Source organism: Erpetoichthys calabaricus, chromosome 11, assembly GCF_900747795.2.
Source record: "Erpetoichthys calabaricus chromosome 11, fErpCal1.3, whole genome shotgun sequence".
In the NCBI taxonomy this organism is placed as follows: Eukaryota; Metazoa; Chordata; class Cladistia; order Polypteriformes; family Polypteridae; genus Erpetoichthys; species Erpetoichthys calabaricus.
Window position 1 is genome coordinate 163,903,429 of NC_041404.2, and position 12,905 is coordinate 163,916,333.

General features: G+C 41.1%; 1 protein-coding gene across 1 annotated transcript in view; it reads right to left on the reverse strand.

The window, feature by feature from the left end:
- Positions 1-740: 740 nt before the first annotated feature.
- sdk1a (sidekick cell adhesion molecule 1a) overlaps positions 741-12,905 on the reverse strand; it is a 1,749,737-nt gene continuing 1,737,572 nt past the window's right edge. The window contains exons 42-45 of the mRNA XM_051933783.1: positions 11,767-11,904; positions 10,306-10,426; positions 8,366-8,495; positions 741-3,952 (exon numbers count right to left, since the gene is read on the reverse strand). Coding sequence (XP_051789743.1) covers positions 3,680-3,952; positions 8,366-8,495; positions 10,306-10,426; positions 11,767-11,904 — 662 coding nt within the window. The 3' untranslated portion in view covers positions 741-3,679. The remainder of the gene's footprint in view (positions 3,953-8,365; positions 8,496-10,305; positions 10,427-11,766; positions 11,905-12,905) is intronic.

A 12,905-nucleotide genomic window follows, 5' to 3' on the forward strand; every position in this document is an offset into this window, starting at 1 on the left:
GTTTTAAAATGGCCATACAAGTGTAACAGATGCAGAGCGCTCCAGATGTCTAGCTATAACCACGACCACGAGGAATGAACAAAAGAACCCTGCAACTGATTTCTGAAAACAGAAGAATAATGGTTGAAGAGGTTGCTGGAGAGCTGGATGTGAGTGTTGGATCTGCCGATGCCCTGATTCATGATATCCTTAAGTTCAGTAAAGTGTGTGCCAAGTGGGTGCCTAAGTAACTGACAGAGGAGCATAAGCGTAGGCACTTAGACGTTTGTTCCTATCGTGAATAAGGTGACAATTTTCTGCAGCAGATAGTCACTGGTGATGAAACTTGGGTTCACCATTACAAGCCCAAAAGCAAGCGGCAGAGTATGCAATGGAAGCATCCATCATCTCCTCTAGGAAAGGAATTCAAGATGCAACTGAGTTCAAGAAGCAATATAGTTAAAATAAAGTGTAGAACCTTTTGAACGTCCCTCGTGCAACAGATAACAGTGTATGGTTGTAATAAGGGATATCAAAATATGCGATTTTGGTATTTTTTGTAATAATTCAATTGCAGACAGATTCACTCGTGTCTTTGGCAACTGGAAACGCACGTTTCGGGTGTTTAAACACAGATTGCTAGGAATGGAAAATGGTAATCAGACTCTTTGCTGTTCTCCTAGTCATTATCCATCCATCCATCCATTTTCCAACCCGCTGAATCCGAACACAGGGTCACGGGGGTCTGCTGGAGCCAATCCTAGTCATTATCCTAAATATTATTTGGCCGTTTGTACCTTAAGGGTAAGGGTCTTATGTATCAACAAAAAGTAGGTGGTCAGTTTATCTTCACAGTCTGTAAGTGGATTTAAATTAGTGTTAGCATAACCATTCAAACTAGATATTTAACAGAAATAGAACTATAAATTTAGGCCCACCCTGATATGATATCCTGGTGCCGTTACCGCCCCACACTCACATGTTTTTGGGAAAAATATCCATTAGACAGTGCTAAATTTGCAATTACTCCCAATCCTTTAACAGCATCATTTGGAGTAATATCAGTAACCTTTTGTGATGTCCTACATTACATTTCTTAGGCATCGACTGATCTAACTCAATGGAGAGACTCCTTCCATAACTCGGTAGGAAAATGATGTCTTATTAAGGTCTAAAAATAGAAAACCTCAAGTTTTCTTTAGGCAGTTTTGTCCAAAGCTTTTTGAGAACCCTGACAGGAATTCATTATTGGTGCTCTTACATGTTTGACATCTTTGGTGAATTTATCGGTGTTGGGCACTCTGTCCACACAACTCTCAGAACTGGGAAGGCAGGGGAGCTCAGTTTGACTTAATTTAATTTTAAACATGACTGCTTGGAAGATAGTGTTGATTGTGTTTTTGATTGAACTCTTAACTTAATGTCATTAATAAGCACAATTTAATCAAAAGACAATGACTGAGATTTCTTTCTGTCTTTGGCTAGACTCCCAAATGGACCCACTTGCAAGGCAGCACATTATTTGAGTGCCTGGACTTCACAGCAGTGAACACCTACTTCATAAAATATCCATTTTATCTACTTTCCCAACCACTCATTTTATTGACCCACCTTTTTACCCTACAGGACTGGAGAAAACCAGCCCTAGATAGGACAATAGGATGTTAGAAGCCCAGTCCTCTGGAAGTTCTAAGAGTCATCTAGAAATCACCTTCTTCGTCTTGACTTCTACCAATGGTCTGTAAAGTCACAGAAATTGCTCCCCATGCCCAAATTTGTTGAACGTTTTAATTATATTGTTCAGTTTTTGTTTTCAAGGCTGAGGTTCACACATTTTCAAAGAAGGTACAACATTCGCCCTCCATGAAATCAACTTTTTAAAGCCAGAATGTCTGCTAAGCAACCTAATGCTGATCCAATGTAGCGTCACCTGTCTGCCTAACGTATACGTCTTTAAGCTATGGAAGATGACACCCGTGCAGACACAGAGGACATGTGCAGGTTTCACCCAGACAGTGTCCTAGTTGCTGGACATGTGAGGCAGAACCAATAGCCATTCTGCCACTCTACTCTGTTTATGCTACAACATCAGGTGGGCAGCATCTCCTTCATTAAGAAAGTGAATTATAAAAGGAAAAAAAATCCAACTCACTTTTCATGGTGATGGTGACTCTAAGTGACAGGCACGTCATTTCCAATCAACTTGCTTTTTTTCTTGTACGTGCATGTGGTGACTTACTGAATACTGCATTTACTAATGTGGCGGGCCCTGAATTGTGTCCACTTGCAGCCTGGCGTGCTCATCCCTTACGCTGTGACTGGCACATTCTCCTTGATCCTCTAGTGGGTATGCTGCACCGCACACAGCAGGTGGCTGTCCTTCATTTTTAGGGACATCCTGTGAGCTTCACGGCGCCCCACACAGGCAGATGACAGAGTGACATAACCTCGGTCAACATCTTAAAGTACAATGTACGAAAAATTGGCAGGTGTACAAAAATGTACTCATATATTACTACCCAAAAAGGACAAAAGTGACAAAAAAATGAAGCTTACCATCAAGTAACTCTTATCTGTAAAAATAACAAATAAATTCTTAAAAAAAAGTTGCAAATGCACATCCCCCTACCCCCCATTAAAGCAAAGATCCATATGGCTTGAGAGTGCAGTCAATGTGTGCAAAGGCAGTATCATTATTTTTTTTTTCTTTTTCTTAAATTAAAAAATACACAAAAAATCTTTCTCCAAAGCCGTTCAATAGATCCATATTTTAAATTAAGAGAAATACAACGGGCAGAACTCAGTTCCAAAGTCCGAGGGGAAAGCCCAGAGCTCCACAGCTAACGAGAGCAGATTGGCTGCTTTGCGAGGAAATTGATTGACGGGCACTTCATGCAGCTGATTGGCTCTCTTGAAGAAGACAGGCGGGCACTCCTTGCATATCCCGATGCCGCTGGCTCTGTAGTCTGATGTACTTGCACTGTACTGCTGTGGTTGTCACTGTGGAGCTCTGTTCTGTTGGCCCCCCGTGGCCAACGAGCCGCACCCCATGCATAATCCTCACTTCAGTTGACTCTTTTTGACGTTGTATTGTCCTCCTTCTTTGGAAGTGAACTACAGGTAATCAGCCAAGTGCCCACTTCATTTGGCAGAAACGCAGATTTTTTTGGATAAGTGAGCAAACGATGCAGAACTTCAGTATTACCCATACTTTTGTACCATAAAAGGGCCAAGGGCCATTGTTAAAAGGTTAAAAGTGCACTTCAGGTCCAATTTTCCATAAGGTGCTGACCATTTGAAAGCACAGGCTGCATTGTCCATTTGCAGTGAATAAAGTGTCCCAGACTGACACAGCCAGAAAACCTGTCTCTCCTCTAAACATCGTTCCTTGCCAATACCGAGTGCGGCTCTTTTGTGACATAACCCTCGTAGGACAAGATGGTGCTCCAGTTTAGGAATATCTTGCTCAGTTTTACCATATCAAATGAAAAAAGGAGTTCGGTGACAGCACAGAATATCCAAGCAGGAGAATTTACAAAATTTGTCATTTCATACTCACAGATATAGATCTAGAGATATAAAGACGTCTTCATTGTTTTTCACTTTTTATCACCAGCAATTGGCTTCAGACTGTTTGTGAGAGTCAAAATTGCTGTCTGCAGTTTAGGGACAGGGAGCCGGGTAAAGAAAGTTTCCAACATCAAACAAAGGAGGAAAAGCCAGTGACAGGAGTCCGAGAGCCTGAGGTGGGCTGACCGCTAGGAGTGTAAGTGCCCCCCATGCTGTGAGTGGTCACCACAGTCTGATAATAGGCTTCGTTGTCCCCGCTGGCACACTCCTCATATGCGTATGCCGAAGAGTGCTTCAGTCCCCTCTGCTGCTGCTTCCATGAGTTGTAGTAGGTGGGATCACTCATGTAGTGGTTCACAAACGAGTGCTTGGGGTGGTCATCCTCATAGTCACTGTCTGTCACCTAGCAAAGGCAGGAAAGGAAAGGCAAAGCATTAAACTGCTGTCGACTTCCATGGTGCCACCTTGGTGCTTGGCGAGCATCCATTGGATAAGTGCTGATCTCACCCCAACTTCCTATGTGATCTCAGCACTAGTCTTGTGGGGCCAGACGTGATTCTTGAACGAGAACACACAACTGTGGAGAACTTGATCAAAAGATGGCAGCAAAATTTACACCTAAAAAGGTTACCACCCACAGGGTTTCTTCCTAAAAAACCCACCAGCAATTATCTCCAGTCTGTGTATTTGTAATGACCAGGGTGCAAATGAACATGCAACTGATACAAAATGAAAAAGAAACTGAACAAAAGACTTGACACTGTAAGAATATAAAAAGCTTCAGTTGCCTTTATGCCTTGAAAAAAGCTAAGTAACACAAGTTAACTGAAGCCTAAAGATGAATTTGTATATCTTTTCGTCATTTTGACTATTGCATCACTCCGTGGTAGAACAGCATCTTTTGAGAGGTACTGTAGTCTGTATTATCATGCATGTGGAACTGGGAGTCATCTTCTGGACTCAGCTGAGGTAAGTGTTTACGGTCTGGGATGAGAGGGTGCGCTGCTGCTAATGGTATTTTCTCTTCCCCCTACAGCTCAGAGAAGACACCCATTGAGGGCACCCAACCCTGACTGTGATGCCCAGAGCAAGCCACGCCCCTTCTGCTTGGGACAGCCCTGAAAGGTGGAGTGTGATTCACAACCACAGCGAATGAGCTCCCCTGTGAGAGAGCAGGAAGTTATGACATATTAGATAAATCTGTGTGGACTGATTTTATGGTCAGCATCTTTTTTGTTGTGCCTTTATACACCCTTATGCTTTTTTGTTTGAAATAATTAAACAAGGCAACTGAGTTGGTACAACAATGATTCTTTCTGCTTCGCTCTGGCTCCCTACCATCAGTCACAATTTATATATTATGGGGTACCCAAAAGTAACCAGAATTTGAAAAAAAATTGTTTTATTAATTTTTACTTACTGAAACTTTAGTCTCCTTCAAAGTACCCTTCATGTGAATGAACAGTGACGTGCGATGAGGTTCATGGCTGGTGAGGCACTGACTTCTTTAGAGTCATATTTACAAATATATGAACCCAAAAGAGTAGCTTATTCACTATTCAGTTGGCAGCCTACATAATGACTACTGGTTATGTATCTCATCAGCATTCTTTACACACACATAGGTAAAGTACATATTTAGCTAAGAAAGAACGGTACATCTATAGCGGCGAGAGAGAGCGGAGAGAGCGCATTTGCTCTGCACCCTCCACGTGTTCTAAATTTGCTGTTGCAATTCCACAATTCATACTCATTCAATACAAATGAAGGTGTTGAGAAGTGGACAAAATATTGGAATTCATTTTTGATCTTGATTGAAATATTTACTTGTTTTTAAAAGCTTTTAATTCTGATGCAATTTTACTACAGATTGTTCAACAAAAGGATAACAAGAAAAACAAAAGAATATTTTATTTAAGGTCAAAATTTAGTTTTTAAATATTGGATTGTTTTTTTTTTTCTTAGTCTGATCCCACTTTTTATAATACTGAAAACCGTTTATGGTCTTACCTTTATTTGTAAAGGAAGTCCATGCACCTATCCTTCTTCACGAAAATTCTTCACTTTCTTATAAATGTCCTCCTTATTTTCCTTTAGTTTAAAAGATCTTAATCATCTGTTTTGGCAGTCAGTTGGAACAAAAGAATAAAAATAAACAGACCGCTGCAGTGCGCTTGACTTTCTGATATCGCTAATTTATTGGTGCTCAGAGCCTCTGCGTTGAAGAACAGCAGCAATGAGTGCCTGTTGGGCTCACATCCACCACCTTCAGTGTGGCACAGTACTGTCTGCCTCAACTTGTGGCTTTTCACTGCAGTTTTATGTCTGATCAGCAAGATAAATATGTAACACACATTCATTAAAGATATTAGCCAGACTGTCGAAAGTCAGGGTGTATAATAAACGTGTCTGCAAACATTATATTGGTGACATATAGAGAGACAGCAACAAGTATGTGCCAACTGCATGCTTCAACCCAGTGTGTGAGGGAGGGCACAGTCCAAGGTGAGGTGAGGCTCGTCGCTGCCACACCTCGAATTTCTCCCTTGTATTTAAATGGGAAATGTGTAAATTTAGTGATTTTGACTATAAAAATGATCACAATTATTGGAATCATACAGAAAACAAATTTATAGCACAGACCAGTGGACAAATTTATTTTATGTTATCAGTATTAGTTTTTTTTCTTTTCATGATGACAGGAGAGGCTCTGCCTCCCTTGCCTCCCCTGACCGCACGTTCCTGTGAATGAATGCACTTGCCCCAACGGTTTTCCCACTGGTGGAAACATTTTTGGAATAGCTGAGGAGGAACATTGTCCAATGCCTGCAGCGATTTTTCTTTGACTTCCTTTACAGTAAAAAAAATCTGTGTCATTGAAATGTTACTTTGATGTTACCTTGTTGGCCGCTTGGCCCACAATTGCTGACTGCAGGATTCCTCAGACTAAACTTTGTCCAGCATGAACTTCTGATGTTTTAAAAAGGTTCAGGTGAGGAAGGTCAGTCATCTGTCTCATGTCGTTAGAACTGTGATTGTGTCTTTTATAACTGATGGTGGACTTCTCAGAGGTTTATGTTCTCCTGTAGACTGGTGTTTTCATTTTTCTCTCCTCTGTTGTCAATTGACGAAATCTGAATTATAATATTAGTGGACTAGTTACTGTCATACTTTGCTATTGTTGTAATTGAGAAGCTTCTGTTCTCTTCTGTTTTACTGTATGGCTAACATAATTTTTGTGTTTATATATTGTGATGGACGGCCAGGGCCATTTCAGATCTGGGAGGCCGATATACTGGTAGGACTGGGGGAGCAGATGTGCACAGGACACTGCCTCCCCCGGAGCACTAGATGGCAGTTCCCTTTAGTTGCAGCGATGTCTTGGACTCCCGCAGAGCTCCATGGGAGCTGGAGTTTGGCACAGCCCTGTTGGGTTCCGTGAGGGCTGCCAGGATGAGCTGCAGAGCTATACTTTGGGTTTCCACCACAACCTGGGGGTACTTCCAGATAACGCTGATAAACCACCTAAAGTGCACCCAGGAGCAGCATAAAAGGAGTCGCCTCGCTTCACTCAGGGAGACTGAGTCAGAAGGTTGAGAGGCTAGGCTTGCCAGAGGAGGAGTGGAGGCAGAACGAGAAAGAGAAAGAGAGAGGAAAAAAAAGAAAAGGCATTGAGTGCTGTATATTGTGATGTGTTCATTGTAACTGTGCTGAGATGGTGGGAACGAAAGGAAGGCCTAAATAAAGCGTGTGTTGTGATGGACTTGTGCCTTGTGTCTGTTGTGTCAGGTGTAGGGGGGGCTGGTGTGTCCCCTGGTGGCAAAAATATAGACATTTTTATGCTCTAATAGTTTACTGGTAATGAATTATACTTCTGAATATGTACGAGTACTCTGAGCCAACAGAGTTAAGAGAACCAAACACAAAATTGAACTGATTTGAATTGAAGACACTCTCACCAGGCCAATTTAAAGTAACCGGATGAGGAGAAGTTTTGTGTTGTGTGAGGAAATCCAGAAAAAAGAAACAGGAGACATGAGGAGGACATTTAAATCATGTGTAGTGTGTAAATGCCATAACAGAGGGACTGGCATCTTGCCTGGAATGGAGAGTGATGCCTTACTTGGCTAGGAGGCCATAATGGATGGACTACATGGATGGAGGTACAACCTGGCCAGGATGACCCATGGTTCCTATCCCAGTCGGGACAATTGAATACTGGATGGACAAAGGGGAGACTGGTTTAGTTAACCCCCAGTGTGTGAGATGGCAGTGCTCCTTTGGCAAGATCCGAGTCTGGAGTCTCACAGGGTTCCATGGGACCTGTACTTTGGAAGGGCAGCCCTGGTGGGGTTCCTGGGTGCAGCAGAGAGAAGGTCTCTCTGTTTTGCTGAACTTCCACATGACCAGGCCAGGCAATGTCAGGGCACTGGAAGCACTCCTGGGTCCAATATAAGAGAAGCCATCATATCATGGGTAATGAGTCAGAGTTGGAAGGCAGTGGATGACACTCATCTGGAGGAGTGGAAGGAGAGGGAAAGGACTGTGGCTGTGTTATGGTGACTTTGCATCTTGAAAAAGGTACTGTGTGAATAATAAATTAATTTAATTTGAGCCCAAAGCTGTGTCTAAAGTTGGGACTCAGTGGTGTCCCCATGTAGTCGCAAGTGCTGCCCACTGTGACTATCAGAATTTGATCATAAGAAAACTAGAAAATTTATAACAGAAAGCAAATAGACACACATGCAGTCCAAGATGCTGCAGAACTCAGAGTTTTGTCCCTTGCAATGCAATTACATGCCTGGCAGCTGCTTACTTCTGATTCAGAGACTTCGGTGGCCTTCTCCGTGAGTGTGGTGCTCTCTGTCAGCACTGCACCATTGTAATTGTTGCAGATGTCTTCGTCTGAATAATGTAGCCCGCCTGGACTTGGTCGGGGTGGAGACCTGAAAAGCACAATTTAATGGTGAATTTGTTGCTGTGACCTTGCCTTGCTGGTCTTTATCAGTTTTAATTCTCAACCTTCTATATAATTCTTTACCCATTTTCACTTGTTCCCTTTTTGTTGTTGCTTGATCTTGATTAGTTTAACAACCCTTACATGTTCTCATCGTATTTATGCTACCTACATGTGAAAATTCCACAGGATCCTATAGACATTTTAAATGAATCTTGTCTATTATATAGTGCAGAGCCTATTTCATAAGAGAAGATCTGATAAAAAAGGACCACATCTCCGGGGGAGTTTGAGTCGGCAGACAAGGCTTATTGAGAAAAGTTGAAGAAGGGAAGAGAAATCGTGAACTCTTCTGTTGCGTATTGTGAAGAAAGACCTGCTGAGAGGTAATTCCTTACTAAAAAACTATTATTTGCAGCCGAGACATGTATGGTGTTGTGCAATTAAAGCGGAGGTTTTGGGACACTGCTACGTCCCATGCAGGTCAAAGAGTCTATCTATCTATCTATCTATCTATCTATCTATCTATCTATCTATCTATCTATCTATCTATCTATCTATCTATCTATCTATCTATCTATCTATCTATCTATCTATCTATCTATCATCTGTGTGTATGTGTGCGTGTGTGTGTGTGACAGAGACAGCTACAGCAAAACATGAATTCATATCTATATTTTCTGTATAGTGCTTTTCCCATCTTTGTACCTATGTTATATAATATCTTTTACATCTTATAGTGTTTTTTAATGTTTATGTAGCAACCTAAAAAGCAATGAAATTGGCAATACAGAGGAGTATGGAAGATTACATTTAAAATAAAAACTACGCTGAGAAGCACTATGTAGCAATGCCCAATAAGAAAACCAATGTATAGAAATTGCTTGCTCTGTTAAGCCCCCTTTCAACAGTGGTATATAAATACTGCTTTTGTGGACACCTCTCACACTGCTGAGGCTGTTTTTGTGTGTAACATAACGCAACATTTACAGATAATTATATTGCAACTCCGTCACCTAATGCACTGGACAATCATATATTTTTAGAAGCCCCTGCTATTTTCCTGTCAACCAAGTGCCAGATGACAGTACAAGCTGAGGTTTCATTTTAAAAATTCCAGACCTGATGGGGATGGCTGCCTCTCTACATATCTCACATACTGCACTGTCATTGTCATTCTGAACTATTCTGAAGCATCACAACATTTAAGGAAATTCATAACAATGCCTAGAAATTAACACAATCAATTAGCAGAAGAAAAAGTAAAAACTAACCATATGACTGGTGATGTCTGTCGGAGTATTAAACCAAGACATGAACAGACACACCCATTTGTTAAAAACTGTGATGGAACGGAGGTTTGAGTTCAGATTTATTGGAGGACAAAGCAGACTAATAGGCTAATTTAAACAATATTTGATATAAAGCAGAGACGGTAGGACGTGTTACTCATTTTGCAGTCCTGTTATATCTCCGGATTGACTGCACTGCCCCTGAGAACTTTATGGAGTAGTGGAGACTTTTGTCAAAGCAAAACCAAAGTGAAAGAGTACACAGTTTGTCAAGCATTCAGTAAAACTCCACTCTGTCCTTGTTGTTAATGCAGATCATAGAAAGAATACAAGAAGTGTCACTCCTGAGTCCAGTCCATCTCTCTCTCTCTCCTGGATCAACATCAACCACATTTATATGCATTATATCATGTACAGTACGTCCAGAGACAGGACTACTCCAAAACAACAGTCAGTGATGACTTGTTTAAATTTCAATGGAGCCCAAGGAGTGTCTTGCAGAATTACCTGGTGCCATTCTTTTTTAAGAAGGAGCTCTTGACATTTAGGTGCCGACTGTTGAGCTCCAGAGATGTGAAACCTCCATTGTCCAGCGTGACAGACTCTTCCACTGTGGTGATGTTCTTACCTGAGGGATCAAAAAAAAAAAAAAAGAAAAAGTGCCATTTAAGAAATTTCTAATTTATATAATTGTAAATTACAGCTTTGCTTGATTTCTCATTGTTAAGTCTCAGTAAGGATTTCACCTCTGGCTGGGGCTCAACTGCTTGTATTGTGTCATCTTCACTAGTGGTTCTTATGTTTGTGTTAATATTTCTGTTTATTATAGGCATTATTGTTGGCTTTTGATTTTGTCCATGTATATACAGTACGCGTTATGTTCAATTTGTTTTGTGGGTGGTTCCCCAAGAGGCGGGGCCACCTGCCCATCAATGCAAGGTCCTGCCCTCAGCCCTATAAAGGCGGAGATATCCCACAGTACCTTGCACTTTATTGTGATCGCACTCTGAAGTTTGTGATTTCTTGTGTCTTTTGCCGTGCTTTGTGTTTTTATGAAATTCTGGAGTTTTTGACCTTCTGCTCTGTTTTTCGACTTTGCCATTGGAGAAGTGTACTGGGGCTTTGCTATTGCGATTTTGCCTTTTGTGCCCTACAGAGGTTTCTTTTGTTACAGAACATTTTGAAAAAATGAATCTTTTATTTTCTAAAGATCCTGTTTGCCCTTATATCTAGCTGGGGATTGGGTATTTTTGGAAGTGATTTGGAACTCCTAAGTCACTTGTGAGATCACAGACTGAAGAATAAAGGCTGAGTTGATTATCTCAAGTGCCTGTTTTTCACTTCATCGTGGATCACATCTGTTAAGTCCATGTTGTGTTGTATTGCATTAGGGGAAAAGCCTGAGCAAATGTGTTCACATGCTGTTACAGCACCACTGGAGCTAACTCATTAATTCTTTAAAAAACAGGCACATAAAACTTCAATACTTGGCAACAGTTGTATGCCAATTGTGAGAACCAGTGACCCTGACTGGGAGTAAGTAGTATGTGGGTGTACATAATTATATGATATAGTCACTCAAGTGGAGTCACGTGGATAATGAATTTAAAAAGTATTTCTTTGTGTTGTCTTGGCAGAACCTGACTATCATGGGCATATCTGGAAAAATTTTAAAAATAACATAACTAAGGCGCCTACTATTAACTTTTCCAAAATGGCTTCCCTTGACTAATTGCTTTTTATATGTTTTAAAGCAATACGTAGACTTTCAGGCAGAACTCTGGCTTAAAGAAAAATCCAAAGTGGACATGTGCTTGCAAAACAGAGTGATGTTGCCACTTCATGTGGCACACAGCCATTAAAGAAAGCTGTTTCTGGGTGAAATACACAGTACAGACCACCAGTTCTGAGAACTCAAGTAGACATAGAGCTTTAATGTGGAAGAAGAGAGCCATTGGAACTGCTTACCCAGACCGCAGCTCCTGTATCTTTTGCTCTGTCCATGCAGCACTAAAGTGAACACGATGAGCAGGATGAGAATGAGGCCGCAGAGAGCCATGACCACCAGGAACCACCACTCCTCATAGAAGGGAACTTCTGTCTGGGCTACAGAGAAAAAGATGATGTGTGCTTTGTCAGTGAGGTAAGGTGATTTTAATAAAGTGCCCTTTACAGTGAGGACAACCTCAAAGCACTTAAGAATGAGGCAAAGCTAATAAAGGAAAACAAAGAGCCATTCAAAAGTAAACTCTGTGTTCAATTACTTGATTTTATGTTGCCTTTATGAAGTGTTTGTTACTAGCAAATGAAATATGAAACAAGTGGCCACTAGGTGGCAGTAATGGCACATTGAAAAGATGTGCCTTTTAATGAGTCCTTACAGTAACCGATAAATGGGAGACTTGAGGTTTTTTTGAGCATTTTGAGCACACCCTGTTCTAACAGATTACGTTTCTGTGATCAGATGAACTGTATATTCCCTGCAGTGCGTCTGTCTAGCCAATGGGTTACTGCTGTTAGGATTTGTGGTTAGTACTGGTTGTTTTGCTTCGTGGTCAATAACACCAGTTTACTTTTCAGTATAGCTAACTACCTACATATGCTTGGGAAGAATCTGCAAAAATCTGTATGCTGTAAAAAATGAGGTTTATTAATGATAAACTTCCTTATATATAAAAATATTTAGATTTTAAAATACACATGACAATTCATTAAAACTAATCATGCATGGAATTTGCATGTTCTCCGGGTACTCCGGTTTCCTCCCACAGTCCAAAGACATGCAGGTTAGTTGCATTGCCATTTCTAAATTGTCCCTAGTGTGTGCTTGGTGTGTGGGTGTGTGTGCCCTGTGGTGGGCTGGCACCCTGCCCAGGGTTTGTTTCCTGCCTTGCGCCCTGTGTTGGCTGGAATTGGCTCCAGCAGACCCCCGTGACCCTGTAGTTAGGATATAGCGGGTTGGATAATGGATGGATGGATAATCAAACTATAATATAGCTGACCACCAGGTGGCAGCAACAGTACACGTTAAAAAGAAAGGAAATACAAAAAAAAAAAATCTATGCCAAATGTTAATTACACACACATTTTAATTTTATTTTGAGGAA